Source organism: Anastrepha obliqua, chromosome 5 (assembly GCF_027943255.1).
Source record: "Anastrepha obliqua isolate idAnaObli1 chromosome 5, idAnaObli1_1.0, whole genome shotgun sequence".
Classification (NCBI taxonomy): Eukaryota; Metazoa; Arthropoda; class Insecta; order Diptera; family Tephritidae; genus Anastrepha; species Anastrepha obliqua.
Window position 1 is genome coordinate 118,952,370 of NC_072896.1, and position 21,865 is coordinate 118,974,234.

The window sequence follows — 21,865 nt, forward strand, 5'->3', positions numbered from 1 at the left end:
AATTCAATCATTTGCAAGCGTTGTTCGTTTATAAGACGATTCATGGTTAAATTATAGACCAAACTGAAGATGTTAGACATTGAAACAATACACGAGACGTGCGTCAGCTGTTCAAACCAACTGTTTAAAAGGATAATAGCTAAAAAATCACCCGTTGAATTAAAGTAAACTGAAATTAAAAGAAATAAACACGTAATAAAAATAAAATGAAAATGAAACAAAAAAGCATAAAAAAATAAGTAAAAAAATTAAATAGAATCAAATAAAAATTAATCAATTAAATAAAATAAATTAATTAATTAATAAAAATAAATTAAATAAAATAAATAATAAATAATAAATAAAAACAAACCAAGTTAAGATAAGTTAAATTAAACTGAAATTTAATAGAATCAATTAGAATAAATGAAAATTAAATTAAATATAGTAAAATAAAATATATAAAAATAAAAATTAACAAAAATAAATAAAAAAACCTAATTTTAATATTATTTATTTATTAGACTAAAAAAATTAAATAAAATAAATTAGGAAAATTAAATAAACCAAAAAAGATAAAATGAAGTAAAGCAAAATAGAGCAAAATAAAATAATTAAACATTGACATCACAGAAACTGAATTTTTTGGCTTGATAATTTTGATGCACCCACCACATAGTTCTGACTTGTACCCTTAAATTTTGCCACGCCTCCGTCTCTATAAGTTTTTTGTTAGCGAAGTCAAATTAACTTCATTAGACATCGGTCAAACGCGCTTGAATAAGTTCTGACTTAGAAAATTCAGTAGCTCCAAAGTAATGGCATATATTTAGTTTAATAAAATGTATTAAAAAATTAGAAATCTTACATATTTATTTATGGCAAAGATACACTCCATGTTTTTGCTAAGCTCAGTTAAATATCAGGGAACAGAATACACATTTTTCGAAATCGATATCGATACCGATATGAGCAATTTATATCATAAACTTTGAATTTGCCGAATGCAGAAGTCAGTAGCCTTAGGCCAGAAATATGAATGTGTAAAAATGAAAATGGTAGGAAATCAAGTTGGAAAGTTTATTGCACTCGTAAAATGAAAAGATTTGATTTCTGATATAAAACATGTTTGTTGTTTCTTTATACCAATGGTATTCTGGGTTTTTGGCATAACAAAGAGCATCCAAAGGTAAAGTCAAAATTGAAAAAATTTCACCCCTCTTCAAATTATTAGCATATTATTAAATACTTACACTTTATTCTCTAAAAATCAACCAGAACTCGAATTCAGTGCTCAGTTTTAGCAAATTTCCATTCAAAAATCGCACAACGCGCCACCATGAAGAATAAATGTTAATGTATCTGAGACATGTCTCGTATCAAATTAGGCCAAAGATTGTGTTTTGCATGTGTCGATGTTTTGTAAGCCTGCACTTCAACTCTCGCTTTGATTAAATTTCGAAATTTGTTCGCAAAAGTCCCTGCCATGTCCGCCAACATTTTGGCGCACTTGACCATCAGCACAACATCAGCCCACCACAGACATGCACACACACACACAGATGCACTTGCATGCAAAGCACAGCAATGCCAAATAAAATTGCAATCGCAATTGCAATTCCCAAAGCGGAATGGGAAAATTCATGGCTGTCTGCAAAATGTGGCCACCACCAAACCCAATTGCCTGACATTCAAAAGTATGAATATGGAACAGAAAAATGACAGTGGCGGACAAGCCGAGAAGCATTAAAATGCAATGCAAAGAGCCAGTCAAGCAATCAACCAATCATCCAATCAACCAGTCAACCAATCAACAGTTATGCGCACCAGCACACAGTCAGCCAGTGCTCCGCTGCAACAGCTGTATGCAACGAGGCAGCAATAGCCCAAGCACCGCCACCGCCACCACCACCAGCACCAACAACACCAACAACAGCAGCAACAGGTACAACAAAAGCAGAAGCTTGGCCAGGGAGTGTAGGAATTTTTCAAAACTGTCAATTAAAATGCGACAATGCCGCTGAGCTCCGCCGATGATGAAGTTATTGTTGCTGTTGCCCGCTATTGTTGATGACTGCTGTTGCTGTGATTGCCACTGTGCGTGGAATGTTTGTTAAGTAGCAGCAGCAATTAAAGCGTCGAAGAAAAAAAAGCATATACGAGTACAACATCAAGCATTTATAGTAAAAGCAAAGGCAAATGCAGCAGCAGCAGTGAGCGGCGCGCTTGTAAAACAACTTCCAGGCAGATTATCGCCATTGATGATGTTGTTCAGATTGATGATATTTTGAAGTTCGCAAGTGAGTTAGTGAGTTGGTGCTGAACAGGTTGGATGTCGACGCCACAGGCGATGCGCTCACTCGATTTGTGACAGCTCGCAGGCGTTTGGCGTTTGGCTGTTAGCATTTGACGAGTGTAGGCGTACTGTGTCAGTGTAGCAATGCGCTTAAGGAGATAAAAGAAAAGAATAAAAAAATGAATGCACAATAAAAGTGGAAAAAAATGTTAGTCATTAACACCTTGCAATTGTAGTAATTTTATTTTTTTTTTCAAAGAGTTATTTTTATTTTTTTTTTTAATTTATTTTTATTTTTTTTTGTTTCTTTATTTATTAAAAATGAGGCTGCATCTGCACGATAAAGCCTTTCATAATACGAGGGTCGTTTGAAAAGTCCGCGCAAAGTTACAGAGACGGCACTTCTGGTGCGCCTCGAGGTGAAGCTTAGTTAGTGGCAGCTCTTGGAAGCAGAGTTGGGCATAGTGCGCTAAATAATTAATGCAATAAGCGGATAGTTAAAACCCTGAAAAACTGAAACTAAAATCCTAAAACCTGCTTGAAAGAACACATAAAGTTTTAGCTTATTAGGTTAGGTTAGGTTGAAGCGGTTGTCCTGTGGGACACACGCAGGCTCATAGCCCATTGTGATGCCGCGTGGGGAGCTTTCCTTATTTCTCCTAAAACCAGTGTGTGCATTTCAAAAATTTTAGAATTTCTCCTATTTCTGCAGAGCTGAGATTGTCCAATTCATTAAAAATTTTCTGCCTAGAATAGCAAATCTCCGTCTGGATAGAGCAGGACAATGGCATAGAAGGTGCAAGATTGTCTCTTCCTCTTTCTCATCAAGACAACTTCTACAGAAGTCATGTGTTTGCACACCCATCCTTTGGGCGTGCCTACCTATTAGACAATGTCCCTTTATGCCTGAAATCATTGTGATAAGGCTGTGCTTATTTCGGCTTAGCAAAGATTCTGTGCGTTTAGCATTGAGAGTCGGCCATCGACTCATCGGTAAATTTGGTGCCGAGTCTCGCTAATTCATCGGCTCTGCAGTTAGCCTCAATGTCACGATTGCCCAGAACCCATATTATCCTTAAGCGGAATGACTCAACCATCTCGTTAAGAGATGTGCGGCATTGCATGGCTACCTTGGAGGTTGTCGACTATTTTGTGAGGGATTTTATCGCCGCCTTGCTGTAGATGTCATTTCCAAATATCGCATCACACTGTACCAGTGTCGCAGCTTTCATTACTGCCATCATTTCGTCATGGAAGGCACTACAGTACTACTACATATCCGTCCACCCTGCCCTCGAGCTTTGAGCCATCTGTGTATGCACGGATAGACTCGCCCCGTCTTGCATCGCCCTTTCCAACACTTCCCTTGAGGGTAAGAGGATCGTGAACGTTGTAATGGCAAGTGTAGGCGGGAGTGCATAGTCAGTCCATCATTCCGGGCGCTCCGAAGTGCCAGCCAGGATTTTGCCGTGACCGTAGCCCAACGAATTAGATGGATTGGGCACGTACTGCGCATGCCGAAAAAGCGAAATGCTAGGAAAGCTTTTATTTTAACACCCATTGGAGGAAGAAAAAGAGGACGCCCACGAAAGCGATGGTTAGATGACGTCGAATCAGATCTTAAGCATATGAACGTACACAACTGGAAAGATGCAGCCATGGATAGAATAAAGTGGAGAAAAATTGTTGATGAAGTTATGGCCCACCACGGATTGTGAAGCTAAGAAGAAGAAGAAGTAGCTCTTATTTGACCTCTTACTTAGAGTGTTCAGCCTTATTGCCGCGCTTCGCGCAATATATTTTGCCTGCAGATCTACCGGCAGAAAGTTTAATGTCCCATATAATGCTTTCGACGGTGTGGTTGACATCCCTGTCGAGTTTTTTGATGTTCACACCCTTCTCAAGCGCATTCCACCATATTACATAATACCATAGTAGAGAATAGGCCTAAGTTCCAATGCCCATTTCTTTCCAATTAGTCTTCCGCAGGAGTACAACGCCATCATAGATTTTTGTACTCTATCTGTTGCGCGTATTTTTCATGCGCGGCAGTCGTATTGTTTCTAATTCAAATACAAATTTTCAACAGCGTCCGTACGCTTTAAAACTTTTTGTATTTCTGTCTTATTTCTTACGACTACTCCGATTTACACCAAGTGACACATATTTATAGCTAGTCAGAGTGGCCTGATATTACAGTTAGATTTAGTAAATATGTAATAAATAGCAATAGAATGTATGTTACTGTAATTATGCTTACTGTATGTATATATGCAAATAATGAGAGATGCTCATAACATAACAGAAATAAAGTGCAAGTGAGAAAGAATGCGAATATGAGAATAATGGCAACATACAAAAATAAGAGAATGATATTTACTGCTCGGCCGTACTTTTCGTCGGGAACACTCCCTTGCCCGTAAACAAGTCTGACAACGCATGTTTCCTTTACTAGGTACCGACATCTAACACCGCTACTTTTGCAATCGGTCGATGAAGAATGCCTGATTTGGTTTCTACCATAGCGCTCCGAACTTGGCCATCCTTCGCTTTTACCACATCTACAATTCTGCCTTTCGGCCAGCAGTTCCTCGGCAGGTCTTGGTCTGCAATTACCACGACATCGCCAATACGTACTGGGCGTTGTTTTGTGAACCACTTGGTACGTCTAGAGATGACCGGTATATATTCCTTCACCCATCGATGCCAAAAGCGGTCAGCGAATTGTTGGGTCAATTGCCAACGTTGGCGCAGATTGACGGTGTCGCTACATATTGGCTTGTAGCCATCCGATGACCCAATCAGCAAGTGGTTGGGAGTAAGAGCCTCGTCGTCACCATTTTCCAAAGAAACAAATGTAAGCGGGCGGGCGTTCAGGATAAATTCTACTTCATTCAATGCACTTCGCAAGCTTTCATCGCTGAAACTTGTTGAAGGTAGTATTTCATAAAGCACAGTCTTCACTGATCTCACAAGCCTTTCTCATGCACCACCCATATGGGGGGCGCTTGGTGGATTAAATCTCCATTTTACTCGGTCGAAAGATGAGGCGATACCATTCAAATCGATATTTTTCAGACTCTCGCTAATTATTTTTTCAGATGCCTTGAAATTGGTGCCGTTGTCCGAGAATATCTCCCTGGGATAGCCGCGTCGTGATATAAAGTTGCGTATCGCCATGATACAGGAACTGGTATTTAAGCTGTGGGCAACTTCGATGTGTATAGCGCGAAGCGTTAGACATGTAAATAGAACGCGCCATCTCTTTTCTCGCCTTCTTCCCACGATGACAAGCAATGGGCCAAAATAGTCGATACCTACATACGTGAAGGGCCTCTCGAAAGCGGCAATCCTTGCAGCCGGCAGCGCTGCCATTTGTGGCGGCTGAGGAATGGAGCTATGGTTTTTACATTTTTGACACTCTGCGCGCACTCTTTTATACAACACCCTCAGTCGATTTATAAAGTATGTACCACGAATTTGATTGATTACAGACTCATGCATCAGGTGATGGAAATTTTCGTGAGCCCAACACACTATTAAAAAGGTGACATGATGAGAATTAGGTATCACTATAGTATCTTCATGGTTGTTTAAGTGTTCAACTCGACTTTTGCATCTTATTATACCATCTGTGTCTAAGTAAACGTTTAAAGTAAAGAGTTTGCTAGAGTTGTCAATATTCTTACCGCGTTTGAGGCACCTGATCTCTTCACAATATTCAGTAGACTGAGCATACATTATAAAAAGACATTGAGCTTTCTGAATCATGTCAAAGTCGATGGATGTTTTCCGTTGCCTTGCTAGCACAACTGAGCGTAATCGGTCGACGTAAAATAAAAATGTAGCCACAGCTCGATACAAACGTTTCCAGCTGGAAAAGTGCTCCACGTTCAGCATCAGGTTGTTCATGTGTTCCTTTTTCATATGTAGAACATAATGTTTAATTTCCGAATCGTCGCACTCCTCTAAGCTTAACTCTTCGCACTGCGGCCAAACTTCTGCGCTCGACCTTAAAAAATTTGGGCCGGTAAACCACAATTGGTAGCACTGACGTGTAGTTGTTTTTGTAGCTAAATCAGCGGGATTATTTCTCGAGGGAACCCACCGCCACTGGCTTACGTTTGATGCTTCTAGAATTTCGCCTATTCTATGCATCACGAATTGGTGGAAATTTTTAGGGTCCATTCGCATCCATCTTAGCACCGTCTTCGAGTCTGTCCACCAATATTTCGACATTATGTTAATACGTTGCGTATTGCTTACCATGTTCGCCAGCCTCACACCAATTACCGCCGCCTGCAACTCTAGTCTGGGTATCGATAATGGCTTTAGCGGTGCGACTTTGGATTTGCCAGCCACTAGACTAACCGTGACGTCGTTTCCCTTTGATACACGCAAGTAGCAAACGGCTGCATACGCGCTTTCCCCGGCATCAACAAAGGTGTGAAGTTGAACATCTTCAGCATCTTTCATTAATAGTGAATAACATCGAGGTATTTCGGCAGCTGTTATTAATGGCATAATGGACTTCCACTGGTTCCATTTGTCGAAAAGATTGTCTTGGAGCGGGTCGTCCCAGGCGAGACCAGATCGCCATACATCTTGCAGCAAGATCTTTAACCCTACGGTGTAGCAGCAAACAAATCCAAGAGGGTCGAAGATCGACATTAAAACTTGGAGTGCTTCTCTTTTCGTTGGTATGATCGATTCGTTAATAACATCGCGACGAAGTCTCGCAAATCTACAAATATATTTAAAATTATCGCTTAAAGGGTCCCAAAACATACCGAGGACTTTCGTGGTTGAACCCCATTCTTTGACGGATTGAACTGACATAGGATCTTCTTCGAGCTGCTCCACGACAAATTTGGAATTTGAAGACCAGCCACGTATATTGAAGCCAGCGGCGCCATGAATTTTTTTTACTTGTTGAGCCAATTCTAACGCAGATTGTTCATCATCTCCACAGTCAATAAAGTCATCCACGTAATGGTTCTTCTTTACAGCTTCTACGGCTCGAGGAAGTTCATGTTCAAAATGGTCAGCGTTTTTGTCACGTATGTAGTGGGCAATAAACGGAGCGCAATTCAATCCGAAGGTCAACGCTCGCATGACATAAATACTTGGTTGCTGAGGATCATCACCGTCATCGCACCACAAAAATCGCTGAGCATGCATGTCGCTGTTCCGTATATTGATACGGTGAAACATCTCCGCTATATCACCGCATATAGCCACTCTGCCTACTCTAAAAGCTAATAAAATACTAACGAGTGGGTTAAGTAAGTCTGGGCCACTCAGTAGGAAGTCGTTGAGTCACACCGTTCACCTTTGCAGCAGCATCCCACACCATCCGAAGCTTTCCAGGCTTATTTGGATTGCTTACAATGAAAATAGGCAAATACCATGTTTTACCGTTAGAAATAGCAGCCTCAATCGGGGAGAGTTTTTTCGCGTACCCCTTGGAAAGTAGATTATTGATTTGAATTTGAATATTAGATTTTAGCATAGGATCCTTAACAAACTTCCTCTGCAAACACATCAGCCGTTAGCATATACATAGTTATTGGGTAGCAATACACTTGAGGTACGCCACGGTAGCCCAATTTCGTAAAAGTTATCGCCCTTTTTACAAGTGTTATTCGCAATACTCACAGCTTTGGCATCTTCTTCCGACAGTAGCTGAGTAGGTTTGGATGACTCTAACGTGAAGAATTCTTTTACGGTCTCGTGCAGCTCATCGTATCTTTTTTGACAATCGCATGTATGTATATTTAGTCGATATTCGGCAGTCTGTCTTGAATTGCACCCCTGCAACGCCCATCCTAAACGGGTCTTTGACGCTATGGGCTGGAACCAGGTTCCCTCTCTAATTTTGAGTGGAATTGCCAACCTCCAGTTGTCCGCACCGATAAGCAATGATGGTCTTACGTTATTATATGATGCAATTGGCAGTCCCGCTAGATATGGATATAGCCGCTCCATCGCAGATGCATTGATTGACTGTGCCGGAAGATTGAGATCGTCAACAGTATGAATATTCTTGAGAGTATATTTCTGCCAATTTGTCACACTCGAAATTTCGATGGCCGCCCGCACAGAATTTTCTTCAACACGCGTCGTGTTACCTGTCCACCGCAAACACAGAGAGTCTCGTTCACCTTTCAAGCCTAATTCATCAAATATTCTCTTTTCCATTAGCGTCACAGAAGAGCCTTCATCTAAAAATGCAAATATATTCAGTACTTTATTTTTAGAATAAATGCGAATCGGAACGATTCTGAAGAGTGGCTGCATTTCTTCGTGGCTGCTACTGTGCGTATTTATCTGCGCATCTAAAAATTCGTTTGTATTTGTACTTACGGCGATGGGTTTTTGTTGGCTCATTACCGTGATTGTTTTATGTAGTAACGGATTATGTTTTATAGTGCAACTATCTACACCACATACTTTATTCATAAAACATTTCCGTCTATGCGGATTCAAACATTGGCGACAGAGGTTGTTCGCCTTAACTTCCTCCCATTTTCGCTGAAGTGTAAATTTTTTAAAAGTGTCGCATTGCATTACCTTATGATCGTTGCTCTTGCAAATTATACACTGCTTGCTCCTTGGTATGTTGCGAGCTGGTGATGGATGCTGAGTGTTCACGTCGATAGTATGCGTGTTAACCGTAGCACTACTTTTAGCAGGTGCTAAAGAGACGACAGTACTGGCCGCTTCGGCTAGATTGTACAACCAGTCGCTGAATTGTTTCACCACCGGAGTCTTTTCATCTTTCGGGTGAACCGCCCAGTTCAGCTTTTGGTTGTTGGGGAGCTTGTCAACCAACTCCTTGACGAGCAGTGGGTTATGCAGGTGCATGTACATTTGGCATCCCTCCATCGTGGCACAAATATTCCTGACGCAGAGTGCAAATTCAATAAGGCCCTCCAATTTATCCTTCAGTGCAGGCATAGCACGAGCTTTATTCATTGCGCGCTCAAGGATGTGTTCAGGTCTGCCAAAGCACATTCTAAGAGTTTTTATGATCTCAGGGACCATGGACGGCAAAAACAATTTACATTTTACCATCTCCCGTGCTTTGCCTTTAAGGCTCTCTTGTAATCTAATTAAATTCTCCGCATCGGTGTACCCTGCGACCGTAGTGCTGTTATCGAAACTGCTAATAAACAGCGGCCATTCTTCAGGATCGCCATTAAAGGTTGGGAGCTGCTTAGGTATGGCCTGCCTTGCTGCTAATTGCCCAGGTGTAGGCCCATTGCTAAAAGAGGCCATCGAAGTGCTGGATGAGGGCAGGTCGTTATACTGCGAAAGAATCTTATATTTGTTGTCCAAATATTGTTGTTGCAATTTCATCTGCTCTTCCAACTTTTCAAGCTGAAGGTTTCGATATGTTTCCGAGTTGAATGGCATCTGCATACCTTGGCCATTTCGTATACCTACTTGCTGCACCGACGAGAATACTTTTGGTTGACTGTACGAGATCTCATTTGCAGAGGTGGCGATGCTGCCCGTTGTGAATTGTTGTAGCCCTGGGTTATACTCACTTGATTTATTTGGCAGTTGCGATCCCTGAACTGATGTACTGGGTTCGAAATTCCAGTTCGAAGAAGCGCAGGTCGAAAAGTTCGTGGATACTGGAGTAGCGGTAGTAACTGTAGAATTTGCTATATTAGTCGCAGGTTTTAGAAGCGGATTGACTGTTGAGTTAGATATCTTCGCAATTGTTGGAAACGTTGGGAGAAAATTCACGTGCCGGTTACCTTGCTTGGTAGTTGGCGATGACGATGCGGTTGGATGTGCGTTCGTGGTTGATGCATGATTCTGGCAGCTTTCACAGCTCCAGCTTTCGTCAGCCACGTTGCTATGTACTCCAACGCAGTTGAAGTGCTGCCAGGCGTCGCAGGTGTCACACTGGACCATACTCTCGTTGTCCGCTGCGTCACATTTTCGACAACTTTGCCCCGTTGTTTCTTCGTCCATATTGACCATTTAGCAAATATTAAAATTAGTTAAATCAAATTTAATTTTACGGCAAAAGAATTTTAAAGAATTACGGCAAAAAGGTTTCAAAGAATCACCAAAAAAAGTTTTAAAGAATTGTTGCGCGTATTTTTCATGCGCGGCAGTCGTATTGTTTCTAATTCAAACACAAATTTTCAACAGCGTCCGTACGCTTTAAAACTTTTTGTATTTCTGTCTTATTTCTTACGACTACTCCGATTTACACCAAGTGACACATATTTATAGCTAGTCAGAGTGGCCTGATATTACAGTTAGATTTAGTAAATATGTAATAAATAGCAATAGAATGTATGTTACTGTAATTATGCTTACTGTATGTATATATGCAAATAATGAGAGATGCTCATAACATAACAGAAATAAAGTGCAAGTGAGAAAGAATGCGAATATGAGAATAATGGCAACATACAAAAATAAGAGAATGATATTTACTGCTCGGCCGTACTTTTCGTCGGGAACACTATCTGCGACGGTGAGCCCCGAATTAAGTACCCAGTATCAGATCCGTTTTTTCCGGATTTACTTCAAGGCCTCGACTTTTACATCAAAGTGATAGTCTGTTGAGAGATCTTTGTTGAGGATCATGTAATTTTGGAAGGTGTTTCCCCTAAATTGGTATAACAATATCATCGGCATATGATCCCATTTTTTCAAGTTCTTGAAGAAGATTATTGACAGTTAAGTTCCATAGCAGTGGAGAGATTACCCCACCTTGAGGTTTCTTAATGGATGTGTCACCCAGATTTGCGCTTATCATTCGCCCAGTTAGCATTCGTTCTATGTACAAACGAGACTAGCGCTTTAGCTTATTTCTTTTAGCCTTTTTCTTTGTGCTTGGCAATCGTTTGAATTCAGGAAGTCGCGTGATTTTCCTTTGTTGTTTCTGTTGTGGTCGCAAAGTTAATGAAAATAGGGTCCCAATTCGTTCCACATCGCTCCTATACTCCAGACTTGGCTCCTTCGGTCTGCTATTTGTTCCCCAATTTGAAGAAATGTCTGACGGGAAAAGGATTTTACTCAAACGAGGAGGTGATTGCAGAAAGGAATCTCTATTTTTCAGACTTTGGCCAATTCTATTTTTAAACTTTTCAAACGATCCGTGTAAATCAACTGATTGCGAGTTACGAAATTTAAATTTTAATACTGTAAAAGATTTTCATTTTAGTGGTGAAATAAAATTTTTTTGTATATTTTTGAGAAGCTGTGGAGACAGAGAAACCAGCAGGGTAATTTGATTGAAAAAAGGTGTAAATCCTGTTCGTAGATATTTGTAAACTAAATATAATTTTATTGCCTCCAGTTTAGAACCAATTGTGCGAAATATATTAGTTCGGGGAAAAAGAAATCCATTATTTTTGCGTAAAAGTTTTGCGCAAATGATGCAAAACTCTTGTATGGTCGATCTTTAGCTGCTGGGCGATGCTACGACTATTAAGATGCTAGTCAACTTCGATTCTTTCTGTGGTTTTATCGATATTTTCGACATTATTAGCATTTGTTTAAAATCCAAAACCTGAACGGATTGGTTTTCACAGTCGCCTGATACAAACATTATCGGAAATGTTTGGGCAAAACTTAAGCAAAAACTGAGAGGAAACCAAGCGTGGACGGTCATATTGTTATCAAGGCAAATTCGACTGATTTGGAGGTGATTACCTGCATAACGTGCGCAAAAATTAACACAAAATATGACTCGAAAATGTGAAGCCATTATAAGGTAGATATCCATAGATGTCGCTAGGAGTATTTTTAAACCTTCCCAAATGTCTTGTTTTTTTCGTCTGTCATCTGTCAACAATATTCAGGTCATTGATTGTTAAGTTTCATACAACAATGCATTTTTGTCGCTCTTATTTCGCTCAAATTTCGTGCCTTCAAACTACGATTTGCGCACATCGTTGATTTTCTGTTATCAATTGAAGAAAAACGCTTTCAAGCTCATCAAATGCTTATAGAAGCTCATGGTGGACATGCTCTAAGTAGAGCACAGTGCTTCAGGTGCGGCCAAAGACGGCCAATTTGTTTGGCGCGGCATCCACAAATTGCTTGGGAGCAGGGAAAAATGAGTCGCTAGCGATGGCTATTATTTTAAAGATTAAATTTGTAACCATTTTTTGTTAATAAATGTTTGAAGTTGAAAAAAAAGTTTCATTTCATAGGTATCATAAATATAATAAATAGCACAAATATAATGAATATTATAAACCCATACATTGAAGTTAGCTTGAATCGAATTGGTCAAATAATTTCCAACTTATGGCGGTCACACTTCTATTAGCATCAAAACACTATAAACAACTATAGCACTGGGATTTTTTGGCGAGTTTTAATAACTTACAATTAACCGAATTCAATTTCAATTAATTTAGAAAAACAAATCAATGAAAATATACCTAATTTTCGTGCCAAAATCTTATGAATTCAAGTTTGAAAGTTTGTAGAAATAAAAAAAATATAACGAATTTTTATAAAATATTCACACTTTTTACTGAGAATTTTTAGAAAAATTTCGGGTATGCAGTTTTGTTGAATATGCAGTGAAAATTTTTTGAATTTGTTTCAAATTTCCACAAGGCTTTTAACTTGGATTTATATTATTTTGGTAGGAGAATACATTCAAATATACGTTAGAACCCTGCAGCTCCCATAAACACATTTGTCAATTCTCCTGCTGTCAGCTTATTGGACTCACTGCCCCTTTACAACCTTACAAAGAGAAATTGATTCGTGGTGTATATTTGAGGTAGGAGAAGTACGCCCTCATACGTGATACATAAACTTGGCTTTGAAGGCTGTGAAAATCACATTTGGTGCATTTAAATAGTAAAATCCCTTTGTAAATTTTTTATAATTCAATTTCTAAAATTCGGCAGACTCATAAATTAACTTTTTTACTTTTAGTTTTGATTATCAATTTTTTTCTTTCAAATTTTCAGATGCCAATAAAAAGTCATCAATGCCCACTGTGACGCCAATACAAGGCCCCATATTCCTAAAAAATGGAACAGCGCCGGTGGTACCGCTTTTCTCGTATCCTACACTAAATAATGGCTCCTTCGTACAAATACCGGTAAGTGGAGTGAATGAGAAAAAATCACAAAACAAAAAAATTAATAATTATTTTACCACACATTCGAAATATTATAAATATATGAAATATTAAAAAGAAAAAATGAATTGAGCAAAAGAAAGAAATGAGAAGATGAATCCCACTCATAAATTTACTTTTAATTGGTATTCAGAGCACAACAACATACGCGAGAGAGCAGTTATTGATTTAGTATAGAGAATCACGTTTGTAGTCGTAGTGAATGGAAGAATCAAAAGGCGTTAGAGCGGCTAAAGAGCAGCAATACCGCAAGATTTGCATTAATGATAAATGTCTACATAATTGCCATTAGCTAATGACCAATCCAACCAATCCAGTGATCCATTTAGATGTGGATTATTAGTGAGTTGATGACGGCAGAGGGTGGTAGAGAAATGATGAATTTTCTAAATCAATAAAATCGTAGTTTTGACTTGTTGCTGGTGCTCGTAATTGATATTACAATGAATATTGAATATTATTAATGGGGTATACTCGTACATACATACATTAATATGAGTTGTCAGTAAGCGCAGCTGTGGTGTTTAGAATCAGTATTTATTTTTTTTAATTATTTACTGGTTGGTGCACTTTTTCTGTTTGTTTCAAAATGAAGTTGGGGAAGAAATCAATAACAATATTAATATTTTTTTACAAAATTTAGAAAAAAAAACATGTTACGCTTATAAATTAATAGCGGGAAAGTGTTGAAATCGCATATAAAGGGAAATCCCTGTAAATCTATTAAGAATATTGGAAAGCGGCAATGGTCACTTCACAAACTTTTTCGAGATTTGTTTCTTTATTTCTTTTTTTATTAACAGATTCTTAACACCTTGAACGCTATGTCGCCGTAAAATTTTGTCTACCAATGTTACCGTTATTAACCAAATAGCTCGTTTTAACTATCCATTTCTTCTGCGCAAAGAGCAGCTGATATACTGAGTTTCGTTACAATATCTTAATTATTTTTATTATATTTTCTTCATTGAACGAACTTAGAGACAGAAGGAAGCCAAAATATATTTTATAATTATTGCCTGATTTTAGGTATTTTATTTTTCAATAATTAAATCAATTGCCAATTTTTATTGAATTCAACTGATTTAGAAACTCAGACTTTCATTTTAAGGTCGCCGGTTCTATGCACATTGCTTAAATTATTCGTATTTCCTTTCCTCGATATCAGCCCTTACACCCAGTTTGAGCAATTTTTTGTGATAAATTGCTGAAATGGTATCGTTTTGGAATTTTTTGAAAATAACCGGCGTGTAGCAGAGGGCCATTGTTATAGTTCGAAATATTGCCCAAAATTCCAATAAAAAATTAGCCAATAAAAAATAGAACCAATTTCACGTGTACTAAGCCTGACACGATTTATGTATAGTATAAGTTTATGTTAATGAGAGCACTAATGTTAGTTTCATGTTGATAACATCCGGATAACAATGTAAATGAAATGCAATGCATCGTCTCTGTCTGTGCAATGTTAAATAATACAATAACTGTTGAATGGGAAACTATGTTACGGAACTTAATCACTTCGATTAGTAACAAAGAAGTAGATACTGAGAAAGTACTGTTGGAACTGAGTACTATGCAACTGAGCTGCTTGGTCGTGCGACGTGTTTAATTATCTGTTTATTGGAATGGCAAAGCCTCTCGCTGTACTAAATTTAATTATTTAAGTCGAGTGTGCTGAGCTTCGTTGTGATATCTTAAATGTTCTTATTCCTTGCACACACCCACAGACTGAAAGGCGAAGACTAACTCTTTTCCTCTATACGTTCTGAGCATTTTAATATAGACATTTATTTTTATTTATTTATTTAATTATCTTTTTATGATTATTTTTATACTCATTCAGGAATGTCTAATCAGAATTCAGACGGGGCATTTAAGAGATTTACTCATAACTGCAATAATACAAGTATTTTAAAATATTTAGCATTGCCAAGTGTAGTAAAATTAAATTTCCAACAAAAGAAACCATTTAATTGCTAAAAAATATTGCTATTGAATTTTAACGAATTAATAATTATAAAACTAAAATAACACAAAATTTCGAAGTAATTAATTCGACTTGTTACATATCTAGAAAGTAATTTTTGACGTGATAACGTCTTATAATTCGATGTAGCCGGCTGCACGCACCAAAAAATGCAGCGTGACATTGCTCATGCGGTATTATCTCACTTATGCGGCGTTACCTTGCTTGAACTGCAAGCGACAGCGCGGAACGAACGTCAAAGAGGCACAATCGGTTCGGCAATGTTCGACATCTGGCTCTCTCCTACTTGAGTGAGCATATATATGTATGTATATGTATAGTATATGCGCATTTGTATATAAATTCACATATTTGTATTTGCATATGCCTTCTTCCTGTGTGCATGGTAATGAACCATTTCTCTGTTGAGAATAGGACGATGATAGGAAAAGTAGGAAATGAAAAGGAGTGTTTCGAGTGTAAAGTGTCTTGAAAAAGGCAAATCGATGATGTTGCCTCTTAATGTTGTTGACTTATTAACGTCTGATGCACAATCGAAATTGAACATATCTTTCATGAATTTGATAAATGTTCACGTTTGTGTAAATGTAACTTGACCTATTCCATTGCGATTCCATTTACATACTCCTCTATATCCATACAAAATATCTATCAAACAAATAAAATTAAAATTTTGTTTTGAAAATTGTAACCATTACATCAGTATTTTCTTATGACGTTGTCACGTTAAGCTATCGTCAGTAAACCGACTTTACAGACAACCTCTTTTTTAATTGCATTTACACTGACTTGCTTGGGATCCCCTTGACCACCTTCGGTCTGCTTCTAGAAAGATGGTCGTCGTGCCAACACAGTGAGCGCTGGGCAAGAACACAAACTTGTAAGGCTGCGAAACCCTTCTAGCCACAAGTGCCTCGGAGGCGTTTGGGGGATCTTCTGAAGTTGACAAAAGCGCAGCTCTCAAATTTCGTGGGTGTCCTCGCAGGACACTATTCGCGAGGTTTTTCATGCTGTGATACTTGGAATCACCTCGACTCCTCTCATCTCAGCACCTTCTCCTTACCTGCCTTGCTCTCGCGGGGCTAAGATTTAAGTTCTCACTTCTGTACTACGTCTGCTGATATAACAGGCTTAGCTATTAAAAATCTGATGGACTTCGTCAACAGCATTAAAAGGTTAACACAACCACAACGCATTTATCTTTCGTAATCCACATATACTCAGCCCTCCCCCTCCTTTCGCCTTAAAAAAAATCTTAAAACGGCGAAAATTTCTGCAAAGAACATTAAACTGTATTATTTCTGGTTCGAGGTTCGTATTGTCGATTCGGATCTGAGACATTGAGTGAATAGAGTGCAAAACGTATACAAATTTTTTGAACCCTTTCCACTCAATTTATATGGACTGCCTGATAAATTCTTCAAATAAAAGCAATGCGAAGACTGACGTCTTACAAAAATGAGCATAGAAATTAATTGGAACTTCCTAATTTAAGTTTTCCCTCTGTGCTCCTCCTTCATTTCTTCCCAGCCTTCGTATCTCCTTTACAATGATACAAAAGACGACTTTTTTTATTTTCATTCACGAATATCCTCTCTACGGGCAACCATTTCAACCTAACCTAACCTAAGTGCGTGATAATATTGAGCCTGAAATAAAATAGACCTGAAATCTTTAATCCCATCAGGCGAAGTAAGATCTGTTTCGATTCCTTTTGGATGAAATACACAAACGTTATATGCATAAAGTTATAGTACCACTAGTCAGCAGGGGTATAAACCTGTGCGCTCTTGTATACTTCCGTTATCGACTCCTCCAATCTTCTCTGCCACCTGAATTGGTATTATATCTAAATGAAGCGCATTGAAACTCATACAAATGCTCGTAGTTTTCAACCCTCAAAAATTCAACAGACACAACGATTCCATTGTTCGGGCATACAATAATAATTGATTGAATGATTTTTAATTGTACAACTTTATAACTGGAAATGAGCGCATTTGGCGCGTGAAGCGTGACTTGATAGAAAACCAATCGAGTTAATAGAAAATCATTTTAGAGCCACTCTTTCGACTTAGGCATTATTGATTTTAAATGCTCTTAAAGAATATAAAGAAATACGAAGAAAAAATAATAGCAAGAGAAATAACAAAAACAGTAGAAAAATAAAGAAATATTTCGAAATATATGAGAATGAGAAAAATGGCATATTTCGCTTTCTGAGATTTGGAAAATCATTTAAAAATAGTAAATAAATTTTTATAAAATTATTTTTAATTTTAATAAATTAATAAAAATATAAAATATTGTAAATAAATTGGATCAAATATATTTTAATTTTTTTATTTAATTTAAATAAATTTTTATTAAATTATTTTTAATTTTAATAAATTATTAAAAATATAAAATATTGTAAATAAATGGGATCAAATATATTTTCTGTTTGATATTTGTAAATGATATTTGTGAGCATAACTGGGGGCATGGTCCCTTCTTGAGCCAAGTTACTGCACACGCAAAATTTTTCTAAAAATTAAGATTGAAAAGTTCAAAATCTGGATACAAATTTGTTGAAGTTTTCCGAATTTTTAAAGAGTTTAAAAGTTTGAATTAGAAGTATATGTTTTTAGTTAAAACATTAAAAATATAAAAATAACAAAAATGATATAAAGGGTGGTTAAGTTTTAAGGGCCGGTATTGATTTTGAATAAAATACAACATTATTTTTAAATTATTGTCATTTCTCTTTATTATGATAATACTGGTATAGCTCAATTACGTATAAAACAAAATATCGGCTAAATAGCCGCCGTGGTCTCGGCGGCACACCTCCATCCGATGGTCCAAATTTTCGATGACGCTGAGGCAAAATTGAGGTTCTATGCCGTTAATGTGCTGAATTATCTCATCCTTTAGCTCTTGAATTATTCCTGGCTTATCGACGTACACCTTTCCTTTCAAATAACCCCTAAGAAAGAAGTCCTACGGTGTCAAATCACATGATCTTGGCGGCCAATTGACATCGCCGGGACGTGAGATTATTCGGCCATCAAATTTTTCGCGCAAAAGAGCCATTGTTTCGTGAGCTGTCCACATTCATATCTTCCAATTCGAACACTATTCACAGTAACTGCCTGATCAGCCTCATTTTGGAAAAAAATACGGCCCTATGATGCCGCCGGCCCATAAACCGCACCAAACAGTCTTTGTGGGTGCATTGGTTTTTCGGCAATCACTCTTGGATTATCATTCGCCGAAATGCGGCAATTCTGCTTATTGACGAATCCACTGAGGTGAAAATGTGCCTCATCACTGAAGATGATTTTTTTCAAGAAGTGCGCGATAAGCATTTTGATTTGAACGCCCGTTTTCATAATAAGCCTGAATAACTTTAACGCGTTGCTCGATTATGTATCTTTCCATGGTTAAAATTGAGTTAGTCTGAAATTGAAAATGAAATGCAGGAAAAAACTTGACGTTCAGGTGTGGGTCACATGCAACATCGGCCCTTAAAATTTAACCACCCCTAATATTAAAAAAAAACATCCCCATGCTTTTAGTTATGCTCGCCAGTGTATTTGAATTTTGAAAATCTGCTTAAAACCGTAAATTTTTCACGAAGCGTCTATTGCCTCACTTTTATTTGTTTGTTATTTGTTTACTTTTAATACCTACTGTATGAATGATAAAGTATCAACGTTCAATTTATCCATAGAGGCAGCAGTAAATCTAGTTTGACACTTTTGAAGGTTGATAGCTTTTACGGATTTGTTTATTTTCATTGTGCTTTACTTTGTTTGCAAAATTAATTTACATTTTCCGTTTTTTGTTTTTTCTTTTTTTGTGATATTGGCTTAAGTATTTTATGAGGTGCTAAAAGCATGTCGACTTTGAATTCATCTAATTATAAGAAGAATTGGAGCAGCAATGGAATAAGTAAAAAATTAAGCGCCTTTGCAATTTGTTGGAAATTATTTTTATAGACAAATTTTCAAATTTTTATAGACCAACTTTTGGAGTGAATAAAAACATTTATGAAAAAGACGAATGTGAATATTATTTAACTGATATTTAAGAAGAGTCTTGCATTTATCATTTTGAGGGCTCTTGAGTTATCAATCGTGAACGAAGTTTAGTAGAGACTTTTCCGTTGGAAGATAAACGTTTTGCTTTCTAGAAGTAGAGGTGATATGAGTTTCAATTGTTTTAATGGCGGTGAGGTTGGGTTAAAAATTCCTTCGCACCGTCGCTACTACCTGTGTGGTGATTCCACTAAAAATATCCCTCCTCTTTTTCCCTCCACCCCGGGACTGCTTCCGTATTGCTTCGAGGTAGAGGGCCAAGACGGCGCACACTGGTTATTTTTGTACAGAGATGCGGAAAAAAGTATACATCCCAAAAAATATTTACATTTTTACTACTAACGAAGTTGTATTATATATATTTGTGTATGAAAAGAACATGTTTAAAAACTATTTTTTTTTTAATTTTAAAAAACGATGTTTTTTAAAATTCATAAATTTTATTTTTAAAAATATATGGAAAGAACATGATTTAAAACAATGTTTAAAAACTGTTTAAAAAAATGTTGAAAATCAATGTTTTTTCCATATAGAAATATATACTACTGCGTTATTTGTAAAAATATGAAAATTTTTATCATTGCCAAAAAATAATCAGTGGCGCCTGGTGGCACCTGCAATTGATTAAAACTGAAAGAGACGCTATTATGCAACACGTTGATACTAGTTTCTGACCGTAGGTAAATGTAGCTCAACTTGCAGATCCAAGAATATGAAGGAATATGATTTTTTTTTTTCGTAAAATTAATTATAAATAGATAATCAAATGCTTCACAGCCTTTGTTCTTCCGGCTAAAATATATAAAAATATCGTACCCTAAATGAAAAATAAAAAATTGGAAGTCGGCTCAAGCAAAAGGAAAAAAACCACCTTGGGCTTTGAAGTTTTTTCTTAGTCAGTTCAATACTATATATAAAAAAATTATACTTTTGACATATCTATAAAAAAACTGTAAGTCGGAGTTTAGTAATTCTTTTTGATTTTATTGTTGGTTCTATTCTGGAATTTAGAAGTACCATTAAACATTGCGTAGGTGGTATGTTGCAAATTTGACTTTCTTCCGCTAAATCCCCAGTGTGCGGCGTCCTAAGAAGGACACTTACTTACTCACCCTGCGTCCAGGGTCGCCTGTTTTGAGAAACCTATGCTCAATGCTCTTCAGCATAACTTTCTATTTTACGCTTCTTTTTTCGGATAATATCCTCCAAAAAATTTGCGACGAAATTCCATTTTTCTTCGTCTATCGCCATTTTCTCGTTGCAGGCCTGTTCTCTCTACGTTCCACCTCTCGCATTTAAAGAAGGTGTGCTCTGCATAATCATACTCAGTATCTCCATATACATATGCAGTTTGGTTGGCTCACTTTTTCCATTCGCCACAAATACTTGCGAAAGGACCCATGCCCGGACAAAAACTGTGAGGTAATAGTTAACCTCACCGTACTTTCCTTCTACCCACTTTTTTAGATCGGGTATTAGTCTCGCTGTCCATCTACCATACCGTTCAGAGTTCCATCTTGCCTGCCAAAGTGTGAGCGTTTTTTTGCCTCCCATCTCCGTTTGCGCTTTTTTGCTAGAATGTCTATATGGATGGTTCCGCTGATAACTAATACCGCTACTTCAGATACTATTCTGAATGACGAAGCCACTCTGAGAGCGCAGGTGCGTTGCACAGACTGCAGAGTTTTCCACCGGCATTGCACCCTTAGTGAATCTGCCCATATTTCGCATCCGTATAAGAGAATCGAGTTCGTCGTGTCCAATAAAAGTTTTCGCTTGTTCTGCGTAGGACCTCCTTACTTAGCATGCCGCTTACTTTGGTAGCTCTTGTGGGAGCATGGTTTATGTGCGCCCAGTAAGTTAGGCTTGTGTCTAATTGCACTCCTAGGTATTTGACCACTCTTTTTGCCGATAAAGTGGCATCAAGTACTTGTATGTCTACCTCTAATGGTATACGTATGTTCGTTAGAAGGATTAGCTCTGTTTTCTTTGTGACCAGCTTTAATGCATGGTCTTCTAGCCAAGTCTGAGCTCGGATCAAAACCTGATTTAACTTCCTTTTGGATTCGTCAGAGTTTCGGGCGATTATTACAGCTACAATGTCATCTGCGTATCCCACTAAATGCACATCCTCAGGCATCTCTATTCGAAGTAAGGCATACCTTTAAATTGATTTCTAAAGCCTTTACTCTTGTTTCTCTAAAATACTATCTTCATCAAAAAGTTCCCGGAACAACCGCCTGGTGACGCTCTAAGTTAACTGATTTAAGTTCTGTGTTTGTTTTTTGTCAGGTTGCCGCAGCTGTGATTACTATTCGTACCAAAATTTGATCGCCATTGCTTGGCATTTGTAAACGTTACGCCATCTTGTGAACATC

General features: G+C 37.6%; 1 protein-coding gene across 1 annotated transcript in view; it reads left to right on the forward strand.

Annotated features, from left to right (window-relative positions):
- Window positions 1-21,865, forward strand: part of LOC129249033 (protein spaetzle 3) — a 125,401-nt gene that overhangs the window by 42,965 nt on the left and 60,571 nt on the right. The window contains exon 2 of the mRNA XM_054888652.1: window positions 13,243-13,376. Coding sequence (XP_054744627.1) covers window positions 13,243-13,376 — 134 coding nt within the window. The remainder of the gene's footprint in view (window positions 1-13,242; window positions 13,377-21,865) is intronic.